The sequence below is a fragment of the Parambassis ranga genome, chromosome 14, assembly GCF_900634625.1.
Source record: "Parambassis ranga chromosome 14, fParRan2.1, whole genome shotgun sequence".
NCBI classification, from domain to species: domain Eukaryota; kingdom Metazoa; phylum Chordata; class Actinopteri; family Ambassidae; genus Parambassis; species Parambassis ranga.
In genome coordinates this window covers 15,569,819-15,582,446 of record NC_041034.1, presented here as the reverse complement: position 1 = coordinate 15,582,446, position 12,628 = coordinate 15,569,819, and the positions used below count along the sequence as shown (strand labels likewise).

The 12,628-nt window shown below is 39.1% G+C and overlaps 3 protein-coding genes across 3 annotated transcripts; 1 reads left to right on the top strand and 2 right to left on the bottom strand.

Annotated features, from left to right (window-relative positions):
* Positions 1–4,032: 4,032 nt before the first annotated feature.
* gng3 (guanine nucleotide binding protein (G protein), gamma 3) lies at positions 4,033–7,600 on the top strand. Its single transcript, XM_028421860.1, has 3 exons — positions 4,033–4,205; positions 5,008–5,107; positions 6,043–7,600. The coding sequence occupies exons 2-3, from the start codon at positions 5,009–5,011 to the stop codon at positions 6,169–6,171; spliced, it is 228 nt and encodes a 75-aa protein (XP_028277661.1). The 5' UTR covers positions 4,033–4,205; position 5,008; the 3' UTR covers positions 6,172–7,600.
* Positions 7,601–7,612: 12 nt separating this feature from the next.
* Positions 7,613–10,025, bottom strand: banf1 (barrier to autointegration nuclear assembly factor 1). The gene is made up of 3 exons (XM_028421859.1): positions 9,887–10,025; positions 9,127–9,265; positions 7,613–8,826 (listed from the first exon to the last, which is right to left on the bottom strand). The coding sequence occupies exons 2-3, from the start codon at positions 9,250–9,252 to the stop codon at positions 8,680–8,682; spliced, it is 273 nt and encodes a 90-aa protein (XP_028277660.1). The 5' UTR covers positions 9,253–9,265; positions 9,887–10,025; the 3' UTR covers positions 7,613–8,679.
* Positions 10,026–10,240: 215 nt separating this feature from the next.
* Positions 10,241–12,573, bottom strand: prdx5 (peroxiredoxin 5). Its single transcript, XM_028421378.1, has 6 exons — positions 12,238–12,573; positions 11,194–11,328; positions 10,978–11,109; positions 10,848–10,886; positions 10,702–10,766; positions 10,241–10,612 (listed from the first exon to the last, which is right to left on the bottom strand). Exons 1-6 carry the CDS (start codon positions 12,331–12,333, stop codon positions 10,507–10,509), a joined length of 573 nt encoding a protein of 190 aa, XP_028277179.1. The 5' UTR covers positions 12,334–12,573; the 3' UTR covers positions 10,241–10,506.
* Between the last annotated feature and the right edge of the window lie 55 nt (positions 12,574–12,628).

Below are 12,628 nucleotides of genomic sequence, written 5' to 3'. Positions count from 1 at the left end.
CCTGTGTCAGTGATTCACGGTTCTGTGCAGTCTGACAAAATGGCCAATATGTCTGTTGTTTCAGTCCATGAAGACATGGGGGCATTGGATGCCGTCACATGTAACAATATCCAGCTCCTTAGGCCTGACCATGTTGATCTGCAAATGTTAATCTGCATTACCCTGTATGGGGTCACAGGTGAGCTATCAGGCCACCCCAATGGACACGTTGCCAGTCTATCGCAGGGCCTAATATACAAAAGATTCCTGCAGTAAAGCGTAACTGCAGATGATACTTCCAACCTTCAACCGAAAGAACAGCTGTGAGTCTTCTGCTCCCAAGAAGGTCACATCAGTAACACCTACAGCTGTGATTTCTAAGATGCAAAGAGAAGGCAGCAGGTGGTCTACCTGGTAAAGGGTTACTGTTACACTGATCTCTTGAGATAGTGATGGAGACGATTCAGCATGAAAAGCTGACAAGAGGAGTTCTCATTCATCACACAGCACCCACCCTGTTCACCAAATTACTAACCAGGAGGTAGTGGTCGGTCATCAGAGATAATGTTCTTCCTGCTGTGGGTCACTTTCTGGAGGTCTAAGACTCCCCCCTCAATATATCTGCTTACTGCAGGAATTTAGTCCAATAACATATAATATATAACATATTAGCTAAAAGTGTGAGTGGAAACTCATATTACTCATTACCCATCATATTGTTTTGCTGGCACACATCTCTGCTGCATCTCTGCTGCTAGCACATCTGTTGTCACATTCAATAAAGCATATGGAGCTGGGCTGTAAATGATTTATTCATTGTACTGTATGTATGAATAACAAATCTCCAACTGCCATCATCAGTCTACTTACATGATATCTCCTCAGCCACCGACGCATGATTGCCTGCATGTAACACATGACTGTTGGTTATTACAGTGGACGTTAAATGTCCACACAAGCCGCGTTTGATTCAGCAGGATATTTACATGCTAGTTATCATGTTAATACAGAGAAAATGCACTTTCAATATTAACAGTGCAGCTGCTGCTCAATTTGAAACACATCCAACATTTGAGTGTTAGCCGTGGTGGAATCAATGGTCCAAATGGCTTAAAATGAAAATCTTTCACCGACATTGTTTCAATATTTATTGACATCACCCTCGTGGCAGGGACCTGCAAACAATCATAAAACTGCAGCATGTTGGGAGGTCAGTGATTATCTCACAGGTAGATAATACTGATTTCTTTTTGTTTATCTTTTTATAACATAAATGTGTAGCACAGCATGATTTTCTGTATTCAGTGCATGAAGTAAAATTGCAGTAGGGACATGAGGAAGACTGTTGAAGGCTCTCAGCTTGAAGGTCCCGGTGTGCCCGGCAGCAATTAAGTTCAACTTAATTAGGTATTATTAATTATGTAAGAAGTAATTTTAAAATAGTTAATTAACAGTAATATAAATAGTTTAATAGAGAAATAGTACATCAATATAACATAACTGAAATTTAAGCTGTGTTCATTTTAGTGGACATTTAAAGCTGTATTCTACGTTTAAACAATGAATTTCTCACGTGACGTGCGCACAGCTCCCCCACTCACTATTCTAACAGTGTCATTACTATGGCATCATATTAATAAGTGACTTATTGGAAGGTTTGCACCCACACTAATTACAACAGAGAATAACCTGCAGAGATGAAAGAGGAGCTCGCGAGGACCATCTGGTGAGCGTTTTAGACACGGCGCTTGCAGTCATGTACTGGTTTGTACCTGCTGTCACTGTTTTTCAGAGTTTGTGCCAGAACAAAAAAAAATATATTCATAGGATTAAAACTGGTCCTTAAATTACAAGCAATGTAGCCAAATCCCTGCTGACATAAAATTAGTGTTTACACCTCAGATGTGTTGCCTGAAACCAGTTTTAAAATTTGCTACAGAACAGCCTGCTCAGCATAAAGCACAAGACAGAATACTGGCCTAATTAGAGTGAATTTCCATCAAAGTAACAGTATTATTATTCCATGGGCCATGAAACACAGATGTATGAGTATATATATTCTATATTGTTCATGCAAAGAAAGAAGAATACTGCTGTTTCAGTAGTCATATCATTATACATACATACAGAACAGAAACAATTAGTATATGACATATTAACAGTTTTAATCAACACATAATGAAGTCTATTAGGATCAGTACTTAACAAGGTATTTAAATATGCTGTTGAAATTAGGCAGTCGGTATATATTACTAAAGCTACAATATTGGCTAAAACTGAGTCATTAATAATGATATTAATTACACAACAACATAGCTGGAGTCATCATTTCCTCCTATGACATAATAGTTATGAAAAGGACAAATGTCATTAGAAATTAATGACAGTCTTGGTCTGTGTTTAACATGTTAAAGTATACATATATGAGGTATGATCAAAATATTAGAGCTGCATTGGGCATCATTACTGACTACCCTGTTTGCACTCCACACTGAAACTAGATATTTCTATTACTGGCCATGAATTAAGTTTTCTTGTAAAAGAAATACATGTCATCTACTGCTGATTTTTATTTATTTATTTATCAAGTCATTAGAATGTATCTTGATGATATATCTTGGGTGTTGCTACCATGGTTTACTCACAGCAGAGATCCAGGCCTGCCAGGCTCTTCCAGCAGATGGAGTCCTTAAACTGCAGCCACAGTTCATCCATCACAATCTGCTGCTTGCTTTGCCCTGAAGTAGATCCACAGCAAGGTAATCAACAGTAAAATCACTGTATTTTAAAAAAAAAAAAAAACCCAGAATACTCAGTTCAAATTAAAGCTCAGTTCTGTGGACTTCTCTTTGCATTCTGGGGGAAACACCATTAACCATTGTAGCCTTACATGCAGGCCTAGAGTTTGTTCAGCAGCTCTACTAAGTGTTATTGTCTATATCTTTTAGTTCAATCCATATTTAGTATAACACAGTGTAAACATATTAGGCAGTAATATTAAAAACTGGTAACCAATTTACTCCTGGGATTAATAAAGTATTTCTGATTCTGATTAACAGCAGGTTTATTCAACATTAAATTATACAGTAAAAAGACTTAATTTACGGTAATTTACCACCAAAACGAAGCTTTTGCTGTACTTTCTTTCATTACTGGTGATATTTGGTATTTAATGGGTCTTGCACCGTGATTTTACCCCAGCAAGCCATGTACGGAAAGCACGAAGGACAAACAAACAGCAACGCGGATCTCCCCTCACGACCAGAGGCTTTAAAACTAGGAAGACGTGCCGCCGCCGTCAGAGCCAAGTGATCTACAGCAGCACAGCGCCCCCAATGTCGCGCATACACTTAGTAAAGATGGCGTCCGGCAATTTTAAGACTTTCTGATGTCATTTTCCTCATTCAATCGATAAGATTTAGTGCTATTTTCTTGTTAAAGCAGTCTTTAATTAACGGTTTAAATAAAAATGCGTGTTTCTACTGCCGAAAATACAGAGAAGACGTCCACAGAGCTGCTGTGCGCGAACAGAGCTCTCACCTCCACATGATCTTTGGTCTGAGAGCGTCAAGAACGGCGACAAAAATTCAATTTGCATTGTTCAAAAATACACACATTAAAAAAATCTTTAATCTGCTTCATATTTTCATTAAAATATGAGCTGAAATCCACCAATTTTAAACGTGATGTAAACCACTATATCAGACTGCAGCAGTCCCCATAGCAACAGAGGAGAGGGTGGGCATCACAAAAGGCACAGAGACATATCATGGTGTAGGTCTACAGCGTCCACTTCCTGAGCTGTATATGATATTTTATCACTGAAAACCAAAACCACACACCACACAGACCATCCTGTTTCATATCAGAGACTGAAACCTGAGAGCTCCTCCTGGCCCTAATTTCCTGAGCACAGATATGGTACACTCCACCCACATAGGGAAAGCATCACCAGTGGTCTCCCCCCTCTCTCTGTCTGGCATGTACCACTCACCTTTGAGGGGGTGATCCTATCCATCCACCACAAATCTAGTGCTCATTGTGGCAGAATTGCAGTGCACTGGACTGTACAGAGCAGGGTACCATCCAGGCTGTTGTCTGTGAGGGGTGGGGTCCGGCTACACTGATACCACCAAACAGGATCTCACAGAGGGGAAGAAAAAAGGCAGAAAAAGAGAGAGAGAGAAGAGGGGGGAAGATTGCACCTGAAGAGGAATATAATACGGGTAAGGAGAAAAGGGGGAGGATGGAGGGAGAAGGAAAAAGACAATGGGGGAAAGGTCCAGAATGGTTGAAATAGATTCGCTTCTTTGCTGCTCTGCTTTTTTCCCCCCTGTTGACAACCCATCTGACTTGATTTTTTTCCCCATCCATGACATATTTGTGCGCATATTTACTCATTTCATTAACATGTACATGGCTGCTGTGGCTATTTCATTCTACATTTGATATTTCTGTGCTGTGTCTTGCTGATGGAGGAGGAATCTGTGGGCCATGGCTTATAGATCCTCACCATATGGCCCACTTTGTGTTTCATCTGCATTTCAAACATATATATATATATATATATATATATATATATATGCTTTTCTTCCTCACATAAGATGACATAATATAGCAGCTGTGCCGATGGCGTGACACAATATGGAGTGATATTTCTACTTCATAGCTGTAGACTGTTGCTTTGCAGCCAAACATGTATAAATAACCAAGAAAATATACAACAATTTAAACCTAGCTCTTCATTAATATGGATGTAAATGGATTTTGAGACATGTAATCACAATGCTGCATTTAAAAGCTAATTTTGCTAATAAACCTAAGTGTGTTTCATTACAACTAGAGCTGACTGCAAATATTTCTACATTTGTATGTTTTGAAAAATTCAGTTAGTCAGTGTGATCAGTTGTGTTTCTTAGCCCAAGCTCACTGGGGTATAAGGACAGACATTTCATTTCAGTTTTTAAAATGTGTAAAATGTGTTTCCATCTAATTCAAGCACATAAATGTTGCTGTGTTTGTGGCTAGGATGAAAGGAGACACCCCAGTGAACAGCACCATGAGTGTCGGCCAAGCCAGGAAGCTGGTGGAACAACTGAAGATCGAGGCTAGTTTCTGCAGGATAAAGGTAAAGTTGGACACAGATATCATGACAGTGCAAAACTCCTATAGCACAACTTACTGCACTTTTATCTCAAATGGAAAATTGGATACATGATCTTAATGTGCTGAGAGTCATGTCCACAAAAGACAACATTCTGTGTGGGATCAAAACAAATGATAGAAGGACAAACACCCATCCTCATTGGTTTACACATGGTGACCTTCTCAACTGTACTTTAAGTCAGTGCTTCTCGTTGGACAGTTTCTAAATAGGTGTTGGTGTCTATGGTGTTCCTACTGGTGCCTGACACCTTGAGGAGGCACCTTGCTTTAAATAGGACACAAAATAGAATATAATGCTTATGATACCATGTTGACTTTGGCAAAGTATGTAGCCTTGGATACTGACAAGTTTTATATTTTATATTTTTATATCACCACCGCAAAGTCTAAAGTGTTCAAGAGCTAAATCAGGAATAATCTGTTTGTTATATGTTCACCTTAAACTAATGTCTATTAATTGTACACTCATTTTCACTGCTGTATTGTGATACCTTCTTAACTGTTGACTTTTGTTTTTTCTTTCAAACAGATCAATATGTTTCCTCCTGTCATTCTGTTTGTATTATTTATAGACATATGTCTAATATTTAATTCTGGCAGCAGTCTAACAGAGAGAACTATTAAACTGAACTTATTATTTTGACATTTGTATAAAGGCTACAATATAGAAAAATAATAACACAATCATAAAGCAGTAAGTTAATTAAAATACTAGGCAACAAAGGCACAGTATAACCGGAATTATGCATCAATAGCAACCGCGATGAGTTTGTAATATGTAAACATGTCACCTGCATCCCTCTTTCAAAGGGAAATTATGACTCTAAATGCAGCATCAGAAGAATTGAAATTCAATTGAGATATGAACTATGTTCTTAATCTCATCTCCTCTTTCAGGTTTCAAAGGCAGCTGCTGACCTGATGGCATACTGTGACGCACACGCCTGTGACGACCCTCTGATCACCCCTGTGCCCACCTCAGACAACCCCTTCAGGGAGAAGAAGTTCTTCTGTGCTCTGCTTTGAGACAAATCAGGGATTGTTGTGGTTAAAAGTACAGCTGTACAGTGTGTACATGTATGTACAGTGTGTACATGTACTTCCAATCTAAATAAGACATTAATGTACTATAGTAACTTGCATAAAAGCTGCCGATGTACAGTACATAATCAACCACAAAACGTCTCGAACTAAATTGTTAAACGGCTAACATCTGTCTCAATGTTAGAGGGGAAGAAATATCTGCGATAAATCTTAAGCATTTAATCGATAAGAGTCACAAAGAAGTTCCAAAATAAATGTAAAAAACAACAGCAATCATCTGAAACACATACATCTCATGCTCAAAAATGTTACAAGTAACTGCCAACCAGATCAACACAAGCCTAACTCAGCATCACTCACAGGAACATGAATTCTGCAGCATTTGAAACTTTTAAATGGGACTCTAAATTCCCATATAAGTTCTGTGGATTATGGTGGTGCTACTCAGATGCTGCTCTGAAAGGTCAAGGCCCCCACGTCTTTTCAAACTGTCCATACATCCGAGATCTGGCAACTGAGAAGACAATACGCCTGTGTTATGTAATCCAGTGTGACATTTCCCATAACAGGCACTGTTTCCCGTTGGTGGCTACGGATAATAATGCGCCTCCTCCATCAGAATACTAAATGTGCCACTCACAGAGATGTGTTCACTATTTTTCTTGTTTAATATTCAGATTCTCTTTCAGAGCTGCATCCCATCTGATGTCAGTAGATTTTTGTATTCTCCATTCACTGGTGTTCCCTATTTTGGCAGTTACTTGTACCTACACAGTCAAAAGCTGTTTATGAGTGGGTTATAAATATAACTGATTTTATTAAGATTTTAGCATTTTGCTCATTTCTATACTGTTGCTGTAGTGTGGATGTGGAAGTTGTGTGCGTGTGCATAGGTGCTACTGTGAACCTTAAGCAACAATTCTGAGCATCTGATCACTGTCATGTTAAGGTTTTTTAGCTCAATAGCACACAGACCCCCTAAAAATACACATTCCAGGGGTTACTCAATATATAATCTAAATCACTGAAGCTAAATCGGATATTCTGTTACTGTGAGTCTGTCACAAGAACTATTTTCTATTTCTTTAAGGCAAAAAGTAGTACAGCAGTTACAATGTACTTTTACAGACAGGTGTACATCGTCATTTTAACTGACCAGATCTGAGAGGTCTTCCAGAGCAGAGGAGTCCACAAACCAGATTAATGTCAACTTCACAGTTCATCTAAGGTAAAGGGGATTATTTATTTCAGCTAAAAAAAAGGAAACTGTCATTATATCTTTGCAATGACCCTCTGTTCTGAAACCTTTCCAAAATTTACTACTGTAATTCATCATACTGCAAATGTCAAATTTGGAGTTTAGGTGGGGGAAAAGTAACCATGGAACATAAAAACATAAGAAATAAAACCTCCTGTCATCAAAGAGTTTCTTGTCTCATGATTTATTCAATTTAAATGTGTAAGACACATATGTCCGACTCTGAGACTTGGCGTGTGTTGTTTTATAATAAAGGTAATATAAAAGGTGAAACGTTTTCACAGTAAATGCAAACAAATCTGCCAGTGCATTAACAAGGAGCTACTACACATCGGTTACATCTTCACACAGATGGTGACATGTGGGTACAAGCATCAATCAATGAAAAATTCGTTTTGTCATTTATGAGGTTACTAATGTACAACTAGCATGCATTAAGGCATCTCATGTTTAAAAATACACTCAAATACAATATGAAGCTTAGCTATGAAAACCTGACCTTAGATCAGGCTTATGGCATTACTACATAAACAGTGTGGTGATACGTTATCTCCATTCAAAGATGATGCAAACTGTAAGCCATGTGTTAAATCAGAGTGGATTTGTTTTATTTTTGCTCAGTTTTAGGAGCTTTAAACCTATTTACTAATACACAAAACTTATTAGCTACATGAACTGTGCCAATAGACCTATTGTTTACTTGTTACGTGCTATTTAAAAAATAAACGCAGTGGCATTACAACAACAGGCAGATAGGGCAAGCAACTTTAGATATGATACATGATCACACTGCACAAACCGCAATGTGTATTGAACAAAGGAACAATTCCTGAAGGTAGAGGGATTCCACACAAAACAAACTAGCTTAAAAGATGTATTTTCAGTATTTCATTACCAACACTGGATAAACCATAAAGTTCAAATTTAACCATGAACACAGTAAATGCTGTTATCCAGTAATTTATGGCGATGCTGATGAAGATTTGGTTTCAGGCTCAAATTTCTTTTTCCTTTTTTTCAAGTGTTTGTTAGAGCATGTATCAAAAATGAAGGGGAATCTGTGACTGTTAAATTAGATCTACTTACTGATGACACTAGCAAGAGAAGGGATATGTCAATACACCTTGTGGTGTGTTGTGTCGAGTCATACATATGTTATAACCGATTCAAAAACCATTGAAGAGGTGGCGTACAGCTTACACATCAGTATGAAGAAAACAATGACTGAATGTTTATAGGAAGGCATCACACCATTCCTTAAGACAGCCATAGCAATCACCTTGTTGCTTAACATTTGCCCCACAAGTGTCCTTTAGCCAGTCTCGGAAGAGCTCCTCATCTTTCTTTAACACGAGAAACTGCCCAAGGACAACATATGCCTGTGGTGGTACAAACACACAACAGAGAGTATAATTAATGATCTGGTGGCAAGTGTAAAGGAATTTCCCTGCATCAATGGACCTGTTGTCAACCAGCAAAACTTGAAAAACAGTTCAGTCCTTCTTCTGTGGAACTTTACATGAACTCGTTATTTTGGTCTTATAATTGAGTAATCATGTTGCTGTGATTGCGCAAGATTAAAATAAGTTATTAGGTAAAAAGACATAGCAACTCAAAGAATTTAACAATAACCATACCACATGGCAGAGATGCTATGTATTTATAGTACAGTACATCACCTTGTCAAAACCTTTCTCCTCCAGCCTTTTGCCTAGGACCTCTCCAATGCCTGCAAGAGCCATCACAGTCTTCTCGCCCATGGGCTCAGCCACAAAGTCTTTATGCTTTTGAGATGTTGACGACATGGCAGCTTACAGACTGTAAAAGAACAACACATACAGAGCTGTAACACAAAGGCCGTAACAGATCAACTATAGAAATATGGAGTTCTATGTATGTGAACACACGTTCTATTGTTTTGTATTGCATCTAAGCGAGCAACAGTTGCTTCTCACTTGTTATTAAATTATTATTACCATTATTAAATCTGGACACCCACGCCCGGGTTTAGCCGCAGAAGCACTTAGAAAAACTAATAGTTCAGATAGACACGATACATTCCTGGTGTTGATTTGCGCGCGCAACAGCGCTAACAGTTTTAGCAAATAGCTAACGACTACTAGCTCCAGCTTTGTTACTTATTTACCTATGACTCCCCCTGCTCGTTATCAGGAAGTGTTTGCTATTTTAAAGCATTGCGTAAGCTCTAAATAATCTTTGAATAAGAGGAATCTACAAGGTTAAAGCCAGCTGAAAGATTTAAAAAACACAAGAACTCACAGTTTAGGCGTCTTCGAATTAGCCAAACTTAATGCTAAGGTAGCTCGTGTGTTGCCATGCTAACTTACTCTTAACTCAGTTTTAACATGTAACGCTACATTTTGCTGCGGTATAGATTGACTTATTATAACCACACGGAACAAATACGCATTGACCTACCGTCCAACGTGCTGTTTAAACTGAAACTAACGTGGCTCGTTAAAGCTGAGTAGTCTCTGATTCTAGCCGAACCAAACACCGGCGACCACAATGCAATGCTCCAGCCTCCTGCGTCCTTACGTCACACGTAAGGACGCACGGACGTACAAAGTAAGTTTTGTTTCCCAAGGGACTTCGGGTTGTATGAACCAGTTTACCCTGTAATATGCTTTGACAACTTCCAGCGATCTCACAACAGATTTAAAATGTACCGTTTATAATGAAATTAATGCTATGAACAAAGTAAGAGGTTAAAAGAGATAAAATAGTTTTTGCACAACAAATGATGATATTCCAAAAATGTGTAAACAGTGATTATTGCTCAGAGGGTACATTTTATTTTCTCATGAGTAACAGTGTACACAGATTGATGCACTGTCCTTAGGATTGCTATTCATGTCATAGTTGTGCGCATTAAGTGACTTTTAGCTTGGTTTCTGACACTAGCATCCACATGACACTTGCATCTGTCTTTGGGAAAAAAAGAGGAAGCTAAACATGTTAACACTGGGTTTTGTTGCTGCCATTTTCACAGTAACACAGGGTGTGGATTTTGGTTTAATAATAAGATGAGAATAAGCCTACAGGTCAGACAGAATGTTAGAAGCCAGACTGCAGGTCAGCCCAGTGCCATCAGGCTCCACATTGATCTTCTTCACAACTCCATCTTCCACCAGCATAGAATATCTGGAACAAGATCATAAACAAGACATGCCATCACATGTGGGATTACATGTCTTTCAACATGTAACTGACATAGGCAAAACAATCATTACCTCTTAGAACGCTTGTTCCCGAGTACCTGTACAATCTGGTCACTGTCAAGTAACAGATCAACTGCCTAACACACACAGAGAGAAAACAAACATGAGCACACACAGTTTTAAACGCAATATGAATGATGACAGATATGTATTTCTACCTTTGTGAATGCTCCAGTGGGATCAGCCAGCATCCTAACCTGCAGAACAAAGTAGTAGTTGTGAAATTCACCTATCTATATAAGCCACACCTTTATTCTAAAGTAAGAGGTGTATAGTTGCAGTTTATACCTTGCCATCTGTCCCATGCTCCTTCCCCCATGCAGCCATCACAAATGCATCATTGACAGAAATGCATGCAATTTCCTGTAGGCCTTTGCTTCTCAGGTCCTCCGTCTGCTGCACAAAACCTGGCAGGTGAGTCTGAAAGAAACAAGAGAAGTATAATCTCAGCATATGCACATATGTACAAGACCATGGTGAGCAGTGTTGACATTGCAGACTTGCCTTGGAACAGCCAGGGGTAAAAGCTCCAGGTACAGCAAAGAGGACTCCTTTCTTCCCCTTAAAGAGCTGATCCATTGACACCTTGTTTCCCGGCTCCCCCTCCTGGACCTCCACTGCAGGAAGATGCTCACCAACCTGATGGGGGTGAGACACAAAAAAAGCAGACTTGCTTTAATAATTTGCAGCATTGAATAATACTTGTCATGTTACCCATGTGAGCTGATGATATCATTGCATGTATAAACTGTCTATTAATTAGAAAAACTTTGTTTATTTAATCATCTGTGTTGCATAATTATGAAAAGAAGATAAACTTACACGATTTCAATGTTTAATCGTAATAGACTGCACTTCTAAAAGTGACCACTAGGGGGCGACAAATCATCAGCTATAGATCTGGATAAAATGGCTGAACTTCTATATTTAAAACTGACACTGACGGACTGAATTTAAGTGGCAAGCGCTTACATCGAGTGCATACAAGCTATTTAAACAAGTTCTAATAATACCCATGGCAGTATAACTTATGTTATCACCTCGAGGACATTAAATAAACCCGTAGTTGTGACATTGCGCAGGTCAGCTGTGAGGCATGCTTAAATAAGAGCAAGTCTATATATACATACCTCCTTCTTTCAACATAAGAATTATATTTTAGCATAACTATATTGTTAAAGAAACCAACATTTAGTATAGGGAGCGATGTTGTAGTCGTTTGAGATGTATTAGTATACAAACGCACAGTACGACAAAGTGCAATAAATTTGAACGTCACACGCTGAAATGAAGAGGAGCAGGTGTGGAGGAAGATGCAGGTCAGATACTGACATGACGATGATAATCATCACACTGATAATCACCACACAGTATGATTTAGATAACTGGCTGTCATGGCGACGGCTGCACTGGGACAGTTAGCTTAAAGCCACCAGATAATAACACCAGCAATGTAAACCGTGTCATTCAGCTACTTCAGAGTAACACTGCCTTTGTCAGTAGGTTGAGCAGAGCAGCTGGAGTTTGCCAAACACACGCAAGTCTTACCTGAATCGGCATGTTGGCTGTCGGAGAAAAGTGCAGCAGCCTGGCGCTGTGGACGACACGGGTGCTTTTGATGAGAGTGCCCGTGATGGAAAGCATGGTAGTTTAGCTAGCTGGCTAACGCTAAGTCTTACGCTAGCTGTGTAGAGTTCGGGGCGTCGTGTGTTGCGTTATTAGCTCTCAGACACACTTCAGACTGGCTGACACTCTGACACACGCTGTTGTCCCACATTAAGTTTGGCTGCTCGGACTTAGCTTAGCTTCCAGATTTGGACTTGCTAAATCTTTATTACTGCGCCATCTGCTAGCATGAGGAAGCCATATGCCTGATTGATAAATGTGCGGACAAAAACTTTAAAAAGCAAGAGTTAAGAGACATGACAACAATTCTCGT